General features: G+C 45.2%; 3 protein-coding genes across 3 annotated transcripts; 1 reads left to right on the top strand and 2 right to left on the bottom strand.

The window, feature by feature from the left end:
• Nucleotides 1–4,104: 4,104 nt before the first annotated feature.
• LOC133350792 (chymotrypsinogen B-like) lies at nucleotides 4,105–6,568 on the bottom strand. The gene is made up of 7 exons (XM_061565526.1): nucleotides 6,449–6,568; nucleotides 6,022–6,125; nucleotides 5,770–5,849; nucleotides 5,570–5,651; nucleotides 5,223–5,403; nucleotides 4,868–5,007; nucleotides 4,105–4,409 (listed from the first exon to the last, which is right to left on the bottom strand). The coding sequence occupies exons 1-7, from the start codon at nucleotides 6,498–6,500 to the stop codon at nucleotides 4,248–4,250; spliced, it is 801 nt and encodes a 266-aa protein (XP_061421510.1). The 5' UTR covers nucleotides 6,501–6,568; the 3' UTR covers nucleotides 4,105–4,247.
• Nucleotides 6,569–10,048: 3,480 nt separating this feature from the next.
• LOC133350773 (uncharacterized) lies at nucleotides 10,049–11,785 on the top strand. Its single transcript, XM_061565494.1, has one exon. It carries the CDS (start codon nucleotides 10,208–10,210, stop codon nucleotides 11,660–11,662), a length of 1,455 nt encoding a protein of 484 aa, XP_061421478.1. The 5' UTR covers nucleotides 10,049–10,207; the 3' UTR covers nucleotides 11,663–11,785.
• A 1,774-nt stretch (nucleotides 11,786–13,559) lies between these two features.
• Nucleotides 13,560–16,016, bottom strand: LOC133350791 (chymotrypsinogen B-like). Its single transcript, XM_061565525.1, has 7 exons — nucleotides 15,897–16,016; nucleotides 15,470–15,573; nucleotides 15,218–15,297; nucleotides 15,018–15,099; nucleotides 14,678–14,858; nucleotides 14,323–14,462; nucleotides 13,560–13,864 (listed from the first exon to the last, which is right to left on the bottom strand). The coding sequence occupies exons 1-7, from the start codon at nucleotides 15,946–15,948 to the stop codon at nucleotides 13,703–13,705; spliced, it is 801 nt and encodes a 266-aa protein (XP_061421509.1). The 5' UTR covers nucleotides 15,949–16,016; the 3' UTR covers nucleotides 13,560–13,702.
• Between the last annotated feature and the right edge of the window lie 533 nt (nucleotides 16,017–16,549).

The following is a 16,549-nucleotide window of genomic DNA, read 5'->3' as shown; positions in this document are numbered from 1 at the left end:
CACCATCTTCGCTGGATTTTGTTCCTCCACGTTTCTCCAATCCAGTCCTCACTGACAAGAGGAAGCCAAAGACGAAGCCGCTGCTCGTCGCTCTGCTGGTGGTCGTGGCGGTGGTTGCTGCAGCCGTGGCTTCTTCGTTCCTAGACCCGGAGCTGTCATTCGAGTGGGAATCCTGGAAGGAGTTCCACGGCAAGGCCCCACAACCGGAACATACCATCCCAAGGCTTGAGCTGTGTGGAGCAGTTCTTGCTGCAGAGGTGGCGGAACTGATCTTAGACGAATTTGACGTCAAACTGGACGTGGTCAAGTTCTACACGGACAGTAAGGTCGTACTAGGCTACATAAACAACCAAACCATAAGGTTCTACGCCTACATCAGCAACCAGGCGGAGCGCATCAGGAAATCGACACAGCCGGAACAATGGAATTACGTTCCAACTGACCAGAATCCAGCAGATCTCGCAACTAGGTCCGTCCCTACATCGCTGCTGAATCAAACCATCTGGCTGACGGGTCCAGCGTTCCTGTTATGACGTGACGGTGGCCCATGTACTACCAAGGAGACCGTTGGACTCGTAGAGCCCGAGTCCAACAAGGAGATTCGTCCTCAAGTGACAACTTTCATAACAAATGTGCGACCAAGAAGTCCACTGAGTCCACACCATTTTGAACATTTCTCGAAATGGACGACGCTCGTGCGAGCGATAGCACATTTAACGCATATCGCAGACTGCTTCCATCGCCCGATGAGAGGCACCACTGGTAGCTGCAATGGATGGCATCACTGCACAGTGCCACGCACTGAAGACGAGCTTTCCAGAGCAAGGAAATCAATCTTCCGCTGTGTGCAACAGGCAGCTTATGCAAGTGAGATCAAGGCCATCAACAAGGGAGAAGACCTTCCTAGGGTCAGCACCCTCAGGAAGCTAAACCCCAGGATGGACAAAGACGACTTGCTCAGGATCGGTGGTCGGCTTGGGAATGCAAAATTAGATGAGAATGAACGAAACCCCCTCATAATCCCAAGCCAGAGCCACATCGCAATCTTACTTGTGCGCCACTACCACGAGAAGGTCAAGAACCAAGGTCGGCACTTCACAGAAGGAGCAATCCGATCTGCAGGGCTGTGGATCGTTGGAGCAAAGAGGTGCATCGCCAGCACAATCCACAAGTGTATCCGGTGTCGCAAGCTACGTGGAAAACAGGAAGAACAGAAAATTGCAGACCTCCCAGCCGATCGACTCAGTGTGGAACCTCCCTTCACCTCTGTAGGGATCGACGTGTTCGGACCATGGACAGTCATCTCCCGCCGCACCAGAGGAGGGCTCGCGAACAGCAAACGTTGGGCAGTGCTGTTCACCTGTATGAGTACACGAGCAGTGCACATCGAAGTCATCGAGTCCATGGACTCTTCGAGCTTTATAAATGCACTCCGGAGATTCTTCGCCATCACAGAGCCAGCCAAGCAACTTCGTTCAGATTGTGGAACCAACTTCATAGGAGCATGTAAAGAGCTTAAGATCAATACGGAGAATGTCGAAGATGATTCTGTCAGGAAATACCTTAGCGACCAAGGCTGCACATGGATCTTCAATCCTCCCCACTCTTCGCATATGGGTGGAGCCTGGGAACGCATGATCGGGATTGCTCGACGCATTCTCGACTCCATGCTATGTGATGTCGGGTCCACACGGCTCTCTCACGAGGTCTTGACCACTCTCATGGCCGAGGTCTCAGCCATAATTAACTCAAGACCCCTGATCCCCGTCTCAACCGACCCGGAGTCACCATTCATCTTGACTCCTGCTACACTTCTTACCCAGAAGACAGATGTGCTCACAGCACCTACCGAGGAGGCCAGCACTGCAGACCTCTACAGACGTCAATGGAGACAAGTGCAGATCTTCGCGAACACGTTCTGGCGTCGCTGGAAAAACGAGTACCTTACGACACTCCAAGTGCGCAACAAGTGGCAGTCTAACAGACCAGACATCCAAGAAGGCGACCTCGTCCTACTGAAGGACAACCAAGCCAAACGGAATGAGTGGCCAATGGGCCGCATCCTCAAGTCGATTCCAAGTGCCGATGGAAAAGTTCGAAAGGTCGAGGTTATGATTGCGAAGCAAGGTGTCGCAAGAACTTTCATCAGGCCCATAGTCGAGATAGTAATACTTCTCTGTCGCAAAGATATGGACAAATAAGTTGATCCGTTGAAGTTGTTATACACTTGTTTATGAGATAGGAAATAAATGGTGTGAATAACACACTCCCGTTCCTAGATATTTTGCTTGGAAATGGCCTAAATGTTAAAATAACACACATCATTCACAGAAAGCGAACGCACACTGATGCCTATCTGAATGCAGATTCCCATCATCACCCAGCTCAGAAATCCTCTCTTATCAAGACGCTCATGCATCGGGTTAAAACAGTGTCAGATAGTGAAAGTCTAGTGAGAGAGATGAAACATGTTAAAGAAGCACTACGACAGAATGGCTACAATAATGCTCAAATTAACAGAGCACTGAATGCCAAATCACGATCGCAAAGCAACACTGCTGAAAGCGATCAGATTGTTAAAACAATTAAAATACCATATATCTCAAGAGTAACTGATCAATTAGACCGTGTTTTGCAAAAGCAAAACATTAAAGTAAGATTTGGCACAGTACACAAAATTCAAAAACTAGTATCTTGCACTAAAGACGAATTACCTACAGAAGGTGTATATCGGATTAATTGTTTATGTGGCAGATGCAATATTGGACAGACGGGACGTAAGACTAAAAGAACACCAAAGAAATATAAAATGTTCTCAAACATAACTGTCGGTAGTGGAAGAACATGCTTGCCAACAAGGACACTCAATTGATTTTGATAACGTTGAAGTGTTGTGCGAAACGAATTATTACTGGCAAAGACTAATTATAGAATCCATTGAAATTGAGAGAAATAACTTTAATCGCTCTGACAGCTACAGGCTTAGTGCAGCCTGGAAGCGTATTATTAAATAATACATATTACATTTCCTTATAGGGGAAACGCATACTAATTAACTGATTACTAACTTAGCATATAATTACAATAACACACATTACAACTTATTACTAATCTACAACTTATTACTAATCATAATAATTAACTGATTACTAATCTATTACATAATTACAACCCCCCCCCCCCCCCCCCCCCGCTTCAAATCACTGCACCTGATTGAGTTAAATGATGACATCACCCTGCTGCTCTATTTAAGACCGGGAGCAAGTGAGGGCTTCACCATTCTGGCGAATTGCCCGATGATGCTGGATGTAATTACTAAACGTCGTATTCAAAAAAAGTTTTAATGTTGTGGATTCACTCTTCAACACACCGGTGGGCTAAAGTAGTGAATTATTTGTCTTTTGTCAACGTGACACTTTTTTTTACTGATTGGCCGTGTCGGGTGGGTTACGACACATTTATCAATAACACGATCTAACCCAAAAACGTTTACTTTGGAAGGATGTTATTAACCTGGAAAACGCATAACTTGCTGTGATGTTTCCATCCTTCCTGCCGTTTAGCAGTTATTTCAGACTCTCTGAATTACATCACCTTGTTAAATGTCTTTACAGTAGCAGATTAAGGTCTCACGAACATAACCACCTCGCTGTTTAATAGACTGTATGTCTCACTGGCACGGCGCCGTTACAGTTGTTCTCTTGCGTTGATACGCTGGCCTCTCACTATGCAGCAGCCAATGCCGCAGCTTGTGTTGCCCATGAGGTGGCGCTATGCACGGTCCTCTGACACAGACATGCTATCTTCCCATTAAACTCGTTTACATTGACATACCAATCTCTCCCTTTAACGCAGCTGTTGTGCGTGCATGCGGCGACGGGACTCCTTTCCATCTCTGACCCCGCCTACTTACCCTTGGGTGACACCCACCTCAAACTTATATATAACCTCTTGTTGCAGCAGCCCTTTCCTGTTCAGCAGTTTTACTGCTGTGTCTTTCCACCTGATGACGATTGCTTGTGTTGCGATCGAAACGTCGTTATTTATTATTTATTTTTCTACCTACGTGACTTTACCGAAAGAACCAAAGATTATGGAGAAATATTATTGGTCAGCAATTTTATTATTAATGATACAACATATCATCAACACAAGAAATTGAATCATACAATATCCAAGGTGTTCACAATCATGAATCCAATGCGACCAATTGAAAGCAATTACTGAATCGTTGCCCATCGGTGTGTCTAGTTGGCAGCCATGGTCTGGTCTATCCAGCTACGCAGGGCGGTGACGCGCGCGTACACGGCCGGCATGGAGGTGGAGCACGAGCTGCTGCCCCACGACACGATCCCCACGAGGTTCCACACGCCGTTCTTCTCGCACACCAGGGGGCCGCCGGAGTCACCCTATGGAGAAGACACGCAAGGTGCATAGCGACAAGAGTATGAGAACGACCTTCGATGTCGAGACAGAATAAACTAAAATCTGCCTACCCATCTTTGATGACAATTGAGTTGTGTTGAGATACACTTCACGTATATGGTGGTGTAGGTCTGCAATCATTACACATTTTTTTCAAGTAATGTATGTGCATTGTGCATGGTAATAATGAGCTGTCACTAACTTATATTTGTTGATTTTAAAAAATGATATTCCCACTTAAAATTAAGCATTGAGGTATATATAAAATGTCAACCCTATTAAACTGGCAAATACTTTCATCGAGGGTTCACTTTCAAATGCGTTACATTTTACAAGATAGGCCCATAAACCCCACCATCCTTAAACCTTCAGATGTAGAAATGAAACACTGACTTCAGATATAACAACTTTAGCTACGTAAAGAAATACCGTTAACGTTTACCATGCAGGAGCTGGCTCCAGCACCACCAGCGCAGATCATGACACTGGTGATGACGTTCACGGTGCCCCACTTCTGCTGGCAGGTGGCGGTAGGCACAATGGGCAAAGCGGTCTGCTGCAGGATGGGAGGCGTGTTGGAGGCTGTGAACGCACACATAGAAGATTGTAAAATAACATAGAATAATGGTTAGATCATATATTTTGAGGTAACAGATCATATCGTTGATAATATTTATTGATAAATCTATTTGGCACGAATTAATCTCAAAGTTGTCAAGTCCTACTAGCTGTAGGAAGTCCACGTGAATAACCCTTCACAAAGTAAATTGTGTTAATTATTGGTCATCGATGCTCACCGGAAGAGCGGACCTTGCCCCAGCCGGAGGTGACACACATCATGTTATCAGCAAAGACATCCGAGGCGGCAGGCAGGCAGACGGGAGAGACACGGTCCACGATCTGAGCGGGCTGAGCCAGCTTCAGCAACATGATGTCGTTGTTGATGTTGTAGGAGTCCCACTGCTGGTGAGTGATGGCCTGTGTGTGCAAACAGAACGAGATGTTAGAATATCTTAAACGCACTACGTTTGTTTAATTCAGGGTACTTGATGAATACATTTGGTTTCTGTTGAACTTCATCAATTTTAATGTCTAGCAAGTTGCGGGATTGTTCATGAGGTAATTTCATAGCTCGCAAGTTTACCTTAGAGACGACAAGAGACTGGATGTTCTCGGCGTTGGAGTTCCTGTCGTGCTCGCCCAGGACGACGCGGTCACGGGACGGGCTGCAGACGCATTTAAGAAAACCCAACATTTACTGATTGAGAAAGATATTCTGCCTCGTTTTAAATCGTTAACAATGAGCAGTGCGACGCTGGCGCAGTGACTCCTGCATGCGCTTACTTGAACTCGCAGTGGGCAGCGGTCACCACCCACGAGGGGTCGATGAGCGAGCCACCGCAATAGTGCCATGTAGTGGAATCCTGTAGTGGCAAGACGCGACAAAATTGGTGTCGTGTCGCACTCTGGGACACGCGTAGCATTCCTCACATACCAAACAGCAGTTTGTACAGGCCGACTTTCACTTGTGTCATGGACACCGCGATACGGTTCATGTCAATGTGGACTCGTGATATACTAACATTGAGCACTCACCTGCAGGGACACCTGCCAGGGCCAGGAGCCCGACACCGCATTCTCGCCATTGACGATGCGAGAGTAGCCGGTGATGACCGGCTTGATGGCCGGGACACCGCACCCTATAATACATCAAAAACCAAGTTAAAGCATCTCCATTCTCAATGAATGGTGGACCTTGCTTGTCATTGCAGGTGGTCATGAGCCATTGTTGAAAATTCTCCATATGGCAACTCTTGGCTTCCCACAAAGTGGTTTCCTCATTGAAGTGACCTGGGAGGAATAGGTCACTTAAAAGTTCCATAAAAAATCGCACATTTATATCAACTTAAATAGATGCACGGCTGAAGGGGCTAATACGTTTTGGCCAATAACCCAGTGAACGTCTTTAAAAAAAAACTAAAATGCTACATCTGAAATACCAATGACTATCATAAATACTCACCGAAGGTGGCGCCGATGAAGGCGAAGCAGGAGACGAGCCAGAAGAGAGACATTGCGACTGTGGTAGACGGTGCTGGCCTCCTGCTGTTGGGCAGCCCCTTTTATACAGAAAATCTGCCGTGTGGCAGCGAGTTTCAACTATAAAATCGATTGCAGCCTTTGCTCTTAGATGACTGGTACATGTCTTGTGCCATATGAGGTGAGTCGATACGTTCTCATGCAGAGAGGTGATGTAATCTGAAGTTTTAACATTTTTAGTTTCGAGTAATATATTGAGGTGACATTGACTATAACGTTTAAAATGCAAAGATATGGCCATTTTTGTGAATGAATATTTTCATGATTATCGAACAAAATTATTACTTTCATTGCAATAAAATTAAGTGCAAATGTCGAAAAAGTATTATATTGAGGGCCCTTAAAACAAACATATTAAGATCTAACAAACTGAAGTTGTTATTTTTTCATTAAGAAATTATTATTTTGTGCCATACTTTTAATTTGCATCGTAGATAAATTGGCTTTTGGAGTGATATGTAAGTTGATCTGTACCATGAGAACCAGCATTTTAAAAAATGGTTATTTAAATGAATGTGCAATCAATACCATACCATCCCATATTTTCTCACGAGTGTATTTTCGTGGATAACTGATCATTTGGGCATTTACAAGCAAATAAGGTGTGTTTAAAACAGTCCCTCTATATCAAAGAAAATATTATTCTGGTGACAACATATGACAATCGAGTGAAGTCATGTTTTGATAAACATGTATGTTTGATAAACGTGTCTATTGAGAGACGTTTCTTAACGAAATCTAAAAATGATTAGTACAAAAGTACATGCTTTTTATTTACCAGGTAAAACACACTAAGCTGTTAGCTATTTTTCATAGATGACCTGGCCACACATGATAGCTCATCATAGTGACTTTTCATATGTGGGAACTTGTAGTAGCCAACGCATATTTCTAAACGTGGATTCGATAAATCCACACGACCACGGGAAGAACATGCAAATTCATTGCCCTGTAACTCCTGGGAATCATTGCACATTGCCCTTGTATTATTATTTGAAAACGCCAGTAACTTGTTTTCTCTCTGCCTTGACCCTTGCCCAGGAATATGGATATTTTGATAGGCCTGTGGTTTGAGACAAAGCAACTGTAGTGGAGTTTATTTGTAAAAGTTATGACCGGACTCCGCCTCATGTTCAGAGCTGGCTGTTTGGGTTCTCTGCACTCGTGGTTCCTCTTTCGGTGAAGTTTGGGTTTTTGCAGAAAAGTTGAGAGTATGAGAAGTCTCTTTGGATTTCATTTGTAGACTTTAAGCAGGCCAACGACTCTGGAAAGAGGATCTGTGGGAACACCTAGGTTGTTATGGCATCCCGGGTAAGAAAGGTTGCCTCCTTAAACACTTGAATAAAGGGAATCAGGCTTGTGAACACGTATAAGGTAACACATCAGAATGGTTTGATATTCGGACAGATGTTCAAGGTTGCATTTTGTCAATCACTCTTTAATTTTGTGCTTGACTACGAATCCAATTACAATTACAACATGATCCATAATAGAGGTTTTTGGGTTAGATCGCGTAATTTTATGTTTACCACGTGAGTTGAATACCTACCATGGCATGAACCCCATCGTAGAGAAATTGCCATTTGACGTGCAGGAAAAATGGAGAACAGCGGGTTCAAGATACAAGTCAGAGCATCAGGTTGCATTCCCCCCATTCTCTTTTTTCTCAAAGTTTATTCGCAACCTGGCTAAGACTAGAAATGACCCGAGTTTCATGTTTGGCACCACAGGGATTTCCAGTCCAGATCTCCCAAAAATGGAAAGAGCAATGGCGAAACGAGGAACAGCGAGAGTGCCAATTTCCGTACACAAGACTGAGGTCTCTCCTACAACATTTGCAAACTCCGTCCAGGCAACCACCACAAAGAAGAAGATAGAGGATCCAGAGAAGCAATGCCCATTGCATGATAAACCTCACTCCTTCCAGAAATGCCGTGAGTTCAGGAGGAAGCCATTGGAAGAGCGGAAGAACATGCTGAAAGAATTTGGAGTGTGCTTCAAATGCTGTGCTTCTACAAACCACCTTGCAAGGAATTGCAAGGCAGATATCAAGTGTGAGGAATGTGGCAGCGACAAATACGCAACTGCTCTGCATACATTTTACTCGAAACCCAGTGGCACTAAGGCTTCCGATCCCGAAGCAGAGCACGGCGGGGAGCAAGGCGAGACCGCCGCACTCACTTCGTCAATCACAACCAAATGCACAGAAGTCTGTGGAGAAGGCTTCAAAGAAAGATCTTGCTCAAAGATATGCCTCGTCCGAGTCTATCCCAAAGGACATCCTGAAAGGGCAGTAAGGATGTACGCCATAATGGACGACCAGAGCAACAGGTCTTTGGCAAGGTCAGAGTTCTTTGATCAGCTAAGCGTAGGTGGGAATTCCTTTCCATACACGCTCAGAACATGCTCAGGACTGATGGAGACAGCGGGAAGAAGAGTGAGCAGCCTCATGGTGGAATCCATAGATAGCACCATGAAGCTAGCCCTTCCTACGGTGACAGAGTGCAATGAGATACCGGACGACAGGAGTGAGATTCCCACGCCCGAAGTTGCACGTCACCACCCACACCTGAAACCCATAGCAGAGTTCATCCCGCCATTGGATCACACGGCACAGATTTTACTTCTGCTCGGCAGGGACATGCTGAGAGTCCACAAGGTTCGCGACCAACGCAATGGACCTCAAGATGCTCCCTACGCCCAGAGCCTCGACCTAGGATGGGTCATCGTAGGTGATGTTTGTCTCGATGGAAGACACAAACCAGACCACATTAGTACATTCAGAACGAGTGTGCTCATGAATGGACGCACGTCGCTCTTCAAACCGTGCCCCAACCACTTCACGCTGAAAGAGAAACTCAGCGAGAGGAGTCAATGCTGTACCGTGCAGACTTACAAAGAAACCACCATGCTGACCACAACTTCGCACGTACATCCACCATCTTCGCTGGATTTTGTTCCTCCACGTTTCTCCAATCCAGTCCTCACTGACAAGAGGAAGCCAAAGACGAAGCCGCTGCTCGTCGCTCTGCTGGTGGTCGTGGCGGTGGTTGCTGCGGCCGTGGCTTCTTCGTTCCTAGACCCGGAGCTGTCATTCGAGTGGGAATCCTGGAAGGAGTTCCACGGCAAGGCCCCACAACCGGAACATACCATCCCAAGGCTTGAGCTGTGTGGAGCGGTTCTTGCTGCAGAGGTGGCGGAACTGATCTTAGACGAATTTGACGTCAAACTGGACGTGGTCAAGTTCTACACGGACAGTAAGGTCGTACTAGGCTACATAAACAACCAAACCATAAGGTTCTACGCCTACATCAGCAACCAGGCGGAGCGCATCAGGAAATCGACACAGCCGGAACAATGGAATTACGTTCCAACTGACCAGAATCCAGCAGATCTCGCAACTAGGTCCGTCCCTACATCGCTGCTGAATCAAACCATCTGGCTGACGGGTCCAGCGTTCCTGTTATGACGTGACGGTGGCCCATGTACTACCAAGGAGACCGTTGGACTCGTAGAGCCCAAGTCCAACAAGGAGATTCGTCCTCAAGTGACAACTTTCATAACAAATGTGCGACCAAGAAGTCCACTGAGTCCACACCATTTTGAACATTTCTCGAAATGGACGACGCTCGTGCGAGCGATAGCACATTTAACGCATATCGCAGACTGCTTCCATCGCCCGATGAGAGGCACCACTGGTAGCTGCAATGGATGGCATCACTGCACAGTGCCACGCACTGAAGACGAGCTTTCCAGAGCAAGGAAATCAATCTTCCGCTGTGTGCAACAGGCAGCTTATGCAAGTGAGATCAAGGCCATCAACAAGGGAGAAGACCTTCCTAGGGTCAGCACCCTCAGGAAGCTAAACCCCAGGATGGACAAAGACGACTTGCTCAGGATCGGTGGTCGGCTTGGGAATGCAAAATTAGATGAGAATGAACGAAACCCCCTCATAATCCCAAGCCAGAGCCACATCGCAATCTTACTTGTGCGCCACTACCACGAGAAGGTCAAGAACCAAGGTCGGCACTTCACAGAAGGAGCAATCCGATCTGCAGGGCTGTGGATCGTTGGAGCAAAGAGGTGCATCGCCAGCACAATCCACAAGTGTATCCGGTGTCGCAAGCTACGTGGAAAACAGGAAGAACAGAAAATTGCAGACCTCCCAGCCGATCGACTCAGTGTGGAACCTCCCTTCACCTCTGTAGGGATCGACGTGTTCGGACCATGGACAGTCATCTCCCGCCGCACCAGAGGAGGGCTCGCGAACAGCAAACGTTGGGCAGTGCTGTTCACCTGTATGAGTACACGAGCAGTGCACATCGAAGTCATCGAGTCCATGGACTCTTCGAGCTTTATAAATGCACTCCGGAGATTCTTCGCCATCACAGGGCCAGCCAAGCAACTTCGTTCAGATTGTGGAACCAATTTCATAGGAGCATGTAAAGAGCTTAAGATCAATACGGAGAATGTCGAAGATGATTCTGTCAGGAAATACCTTAGCGACCAAGGCTGCACATGGATCTTCAATCCTCCCCACTCTTCGCATATGGGTGGAGCCTGGGAACGCATGATCGGGATTGCTCGACGCATTCTCGACTCCATGCTATGTGATGTCGGGTCCACACGGCTCTCTCACGAGGTCTTGACCACTCTCATGGCCGAGGTCTCAGCCATAATTAACTCAAGACCCCTGATCCCCGTCTCAACCGACCCGGAGTCACCATTCATCTTGACTCCTGCTACACTTCTTACCCAGAAGACAGATGTGCTCACAGCACCTACCGAGGAGGCCAGCACTGCAGACCTCTACAGACGTCAATGGAGACAAGTGCAGATCTTCGCGAACACGTTCTGGCGTCGCTGGAAAAACGAGTACCTTACGACACTCCAAGTGCGCAACAAGTGGCAGTCTAACAGACCAGACATCCAAGAAGGCGACCTCGTCCTACTGAAGGACAACCAAGCCAAACGGAATGAGTGGCCAATGGGCCGCATCCTCAAGTCGATTCCAAGTGCCGATGGAAAAGTTCGAAAGGTCGAGGTTATGATTGCGAAGCAAGGTGTCGCAAGAACTTTCATCAGGCCCATAGTCGAGATAGTAATACTTCTCTGTCGCAAAGATATGGACAAATAAGTTGATCCGTTGAAGTTGTTATACACTTGTTTATGAGATAGGAAATAAATGGTGTGAATAACACACTCCCGTTCCTAGATATTTTGCTTGGAAATGGCCTAAATGTTAAAATAACACACATCATTCACAGAAAGCGAACGCACACTGATGCCTATCTGAATGCAGATTCCCATCATCACCCAGCTCAGAAATCCTCTCTTATCAAGACGCTCATGCATCGGGTTAAAACAGTGTCAGATAGTGAAAGTCTAGTGAGAGAGATGAAACATGTTAAAGAAGCACTACGACAGAATGGCTACAATAATGCTCAAATTAACAGAGCACTGAATGCCAAATCACGATCGCAAAGCAACACTGCTGAAAGCGATCAGATTGTTAAAACAATTAAAATACCATATATCTCAAGAGTAACTGATCAATTAGACCGTGTTTTGCAAAAGCAAAACATTAAAGTAAGATTTGGCACAGTACACAAAATTCAAAAACTAGTATCTTGCACTAAAGACGAATTACCTACAGAAGGTGTATATCGGATTAATTGTTTATGTGGCAGATGCAATATTGGACAGACGGGACGTAAGACTAAAAGAACACCAAAGAAATATAAAATGTTCTCAAACATAACTGTCGGTAGTGGAAGAACATGCTTGCCAACAAGGACACTCAATTGATTTTGATAACGTTGAAGTGTTGTGCGAAACGAATTATTACTGGCAAAGACTAATTATAGAATCCATTGAAATTGAGAGAAATAACTTTAATCGCTCTGACAGCTACAGGCTTAGTGCAGCCTGGAAGCGTATTATTAAATAATACATATTACATTTCCTTATAGGGGAAACGCATACTAATTAACTGATTACTAACTTAGCATATAATTACAATAACACACATTACAACTTATTACTAATCTACAACTTATTACTAATCATAATAATTAACTGATTACTAATCTATTACATAATTACAACCCCCCCCCCCCCCCGCTTCAAATCACTGCACCTGATTGAGTTAAATGATGACATCACCCTGCTGCTCTATTTAAGACCGGGAGCAAGTGAGGGCTTCACCATTCTGGCGAATTGCCCGATGATGCTGGATGTAATTACTAAACGTCGTATTCAAAAAAAGTTTTAATGTTGTGGATTCACTCTTCAACACACCGGTGGGCTAAAGTAGTGAATTATTTGTCTTTTGTCAACGTGACACTTTTTTTTACTGATTGGCCGTGTCGGGTGGGTTACGACACATTTATCAATAACACGATCTAACCCAAAAACGTTTACTTTGGAAGGATGTTATTAACCTGGAAAACGCATAACTTGCTGTGATGTTTCCATCCTTCCTGCCGTTTAGCAGTTATTTCAGACTCTCTGAATTACATCACCTTGTTAAATGTCTTTACAGTAGCAGATTAAGGTCTCACGAACATAACCACCTCGCTGTTTAATAGACTGTATGTCTCACTGGCACGGCGCCGTTACAGTTGTTCTCTTGCGTTGATACGCTGGCCTCTCACTATGCAGCAGCCAATGCCGCAGCTTGTGTTGCCCATGAGGTGGCGCTATGCACGGTCCTCTGACACAGACATGCTATCTTCCCATTAAACTCGTTTACATTGACATACCAATCTCTCCCTTTAACGCAGCTGTTGTGCGTGCATGCGGCGACGGGACTCCTTTCCATCTCTGACCCCGCCTACTTACCCTTGGGTGACACCCACCTCAAACTTATATATAACCTCTTGTTGCAGCAGCCCTTTCCTGTTCAGCAGTTTTACTGCTGTGTCTTTCCACCTGATGACGATTGCTTGTGTTGCGATCGAAACGTCGTTATTTATTATTTATTTTTCTACCTACGTGACTTTACCGAAAGAACCAAAGATTATGGAGAAATATTATTGGTCAGCAATTTTATTATTAATGATACAACATATCATCAACACAAGAAATTGAATCATACAATATCCAAGGTGTTCACAATCATGAATCCAATGCGACCAATTGAAAGCAATTACTGAATCGTTGCCCATCGGTGTGTCTAGTTGGCAGCCATGGTCTGGTCTATCCAGCTACGCAGGGCGGTGACGCGCGCGTACACGGCCGGCATGGAGGTGGAGCACGAGCTGCTGCCCCACGACACGATCCCCACGAGGTTCCACACGCCGTTCTTCTCGCACACCAGGGGGCCGCCGGAGTCACCCTATGGAGAAGACACGCAAGGTGCATAGCGACAAGAGTATGAGAACGACCTTCGATGTCGAGACAGAATAAACTAAAATCTGCCTACCCATCTTTGATGACAATTGAGTTGTGTTGAGATACACTTCACGTATATGGTGGTGTAGGTCTGCAATCATTACACATTTTTTTCAAGTAATGTATGTGCATTGTGCATGGTAATAATGAGCTGTCACTAACTTATATTTGTTGATTTTAAAAAATGATATTCCCTCTTAAAATTAAGCATTGAGGTATATATAAAATGTCAACCCTATTAAACTGGCAAATACTTTCATCGAGGGTTCACTTTCAAATGCGTTACATTTTACAAGATAGGCCCATAAACCCCACCATCCTTAAACCTTCAGATGTAGAAATGAAACACTGACTTCAGATATAACAACTTTAGCTACGTAAAGAAATACCGTTAACGTTTACCATGCAGGAGCTGGCTCCAGCACCACCAGCGCAGATCATGACACTGGTGATGACGTTCACGGTGCCCCACTTCTGCTGGCAGGTGGCGGTAGGCACAATGGGCAAAGCGGTCTGCTGCAGGATGGGAGGCGTGTTGGAGGCTGTGAACGCACACATAGAAGATTGTAAAATAACATAGAATAATGGTTAGATCATATATTTTGAGGTAACAGATCATATCGTTGATAATATTTATTGATAAATCTATTTGGCACGAATTAATCTCAAAGTTGTCAAGTCCTACTAGCTGTAGGAAGTTCACGTGAATAACCCTTCACAAAGTAAATTGTGTTAATTATTGGTCATCGATGCTCACCGGAAGAGCGGACCTTGCCCCAGCCGGAGGTGACACACATCATGTTATCAGCAAAGACATCCGAGGCGGCAGGCAGGCAGACGGGAGAGACACGGTCCACGATCTGAGCGGGCTGAGCCAGCTTCAGCAACATGATGTCGTTGTTGATGTTGTAGGAGTCCCACTGCTGGTGAGTGATGGCCTGTGTGTGCAAACAGAACGAGATGTTAGAATATCTTAAACGCACTACGTTTGTTTGGTACTTGATGAATACATTTGGTTTCTGTTGAACTTCATCAATTTTAATGTCTAGCAAGTTGCGGGATTGTTCATGAGGTAATTTCATAGCTCGCAAGTTTACCTTAGAGACGACAAGAGACTGGATGTTCTCGGCGTTGGAGTTCCTGTCGTGCTCGCCCAGGACGACGCGGTCACGGGACGGGCTGCAGACGCATTTAAGAAAACCCAACATTTACTGATTGAGAAAGATATTCTGCCTCGTTTTAAATCGTTAACAATGAGCAGTGCGACGCTGGCGCAGTGACTCCTGCATGCGCTTACTTGAACTCGCAGTGGGCAGCGGTCACCACCCACGAGGGGTCGATGAGCGAGCCACCGCAATAGTGCCATGTAGTGGAATCCTGTAGTGGCAAGACGCGACAAAATTGGTGTCGTGTCGCACTCTGGGACACGCGTAGCATTCCTCACATACCAAACAGCAGTTTGTACAGGCCGACTTTCACTTGTGTCATGGACACCGCGATACGGTTCATGTCAATGTGGACTCGTGATATACTAACATTGAGCACTCACCTGCAGGGACACCTGCCAGGGCCAGGAGCCCGACACCGCATTCTCGCCATTGACGATGCGAGAGTAGCCGGTGATGACCGGCTTGATGGCCGGGACACCGCACCCTATAATACATCAAAAACCAAGTTAAAGCATCTCCATTCTCAATGAATGGTGGACCTTGCTTGTCATTGCAGGTGGTCATGAGCCATTGTTGAAAATTCTCCATATGGCAACTCTTGGCTTCCCACAAAGTGGTTTCCTTATTGAAGTGACCTGGGAGGAATAGGTCACTTAAAAGTTCCATAAAAAATCGCACATTTATATCAACTTAAATAGATGCACGGCTGAAGGGGCTAATACGTTTTGGCCAATAACCCAGTGAACGTCTTTAAAAAAAAACTAAAATGCTACATCTGAAATACCAATGACTATCATAAATACTCACCGAAGGTGGCGCCGATGAAGGCGAAGCAGGAGACGAGCCAGAAGAGAGACATTGCGACTGTGGTAGACGGTGCTGGCCTCCTGCTGTTGGGCAGCCCCTTTTATACAGAAAATCTGCCGTGTGGCAGCGAGTTTCAACTATAAAATCGATTGCAGCCTTTGCTCTTAGATGACTGGTACATGTCTTGTGCCATATGAGGTGAGTCGATACGTTCTCATGCAGAGAGGTGATGTAATCTGAAGTTTTAACATTTTTAGTTTCGAGTAATATATTGAGGTGACATTGACTATAACGTTTAAAATGCAAAGATATGGCCATTTTTGTGAATGAATATTTTCATGATTATCGAACAAAATTATTACTTTCATTGCAATAAAATTAAGTGCAAATGTCGAAAAAGTATTATATTGAGGGCCCTTAAAACAAACATATTAAGATCTAACAAACTGAAGTTGTTATTTTTTCATTAAGAAATTATTATTTTGTGCCATACTTTTAATTTGCATCGTAGATAAATTGGCTTTTGGAGTGATATGTAAGTTGATCTGTACCATGAGAACCAGCATTTTAAAAAATGGTTATTTAAATGAATGTGCAATCAATACCATACCATCCCATATTTTCTCACGAGTGTATTTTCGTGGATAACTGAT

Source organism: Lethenteron reissneri, chromosome 35 (assembly GCF_015708825.2).
Source record: "Lethenteron reissneri isolate LAM-NWPU_2019-01 chromosome 35, ASM1570882v1, whole genome shotgun sequence".
Lineage (NCBI taxonomy): Eukaryota > Metazoa > Chordata > Hyperoartia > Petromyzontiformes > Petromyzontidae > Lethenteron > Lethenteron reissneri.
This window is presented reverse-complemented; position numbering and strand designations above follow the sequence as displayed.

Bases quoted from the DNA above. Each gene is read 5' to 3' on its own strand.
- LOC133350791 (XM_061565525.1), bottom strand. From the start codon at position 15,948: ATGTCTCTCTTCTGGCTCGTCTCCTGCTTCGCCTTCATCGGCGCCACC. The intron at 15,100-15,217 runs GTAAGCGCATGC...ATGCGTCTGCAG, and splicing joins GCTGCCCACTGCGAGTTCAA to CCCGTCCCGTGACCGCGTCG. The intron at 14,859-15,017 runs GTAAACTTGCGA...TTGCACACACAG, and splicing joins AGTCTCTTGTCGTCTCTAAG to GCCATCACTCACCAGCAGTG.
- LOC133350792 (XM_061565526.1), bottom strand. From the start codon at position 6,500: ATGTCTCTCTTCTGGCTCGTCTCCTGCTTCGCCTTCATCGGCGCCACC. The intron at 5,404-5,569 runs GTAAACTTGCGA...TTGCACACACAG, and splicing joins AGTCTCTTGTCGTCTCTAAG to GCCATCACTCACCAGCAGTG. The intron at 5,008-5,222 runs GTGAGCATCGAT...GTGCGTTCACAG, and splicing joins GGGCAAGGTCCGCTCTTCCG to CCTCCAACACGCCTCCCATC.
- LOC133350773 (XM_061565494.1), top strand. From the start codon at position 10,208: ATGAGAGGCACCACTGGTAGCTGCAATGGATGGCATCACTGCACAGTG.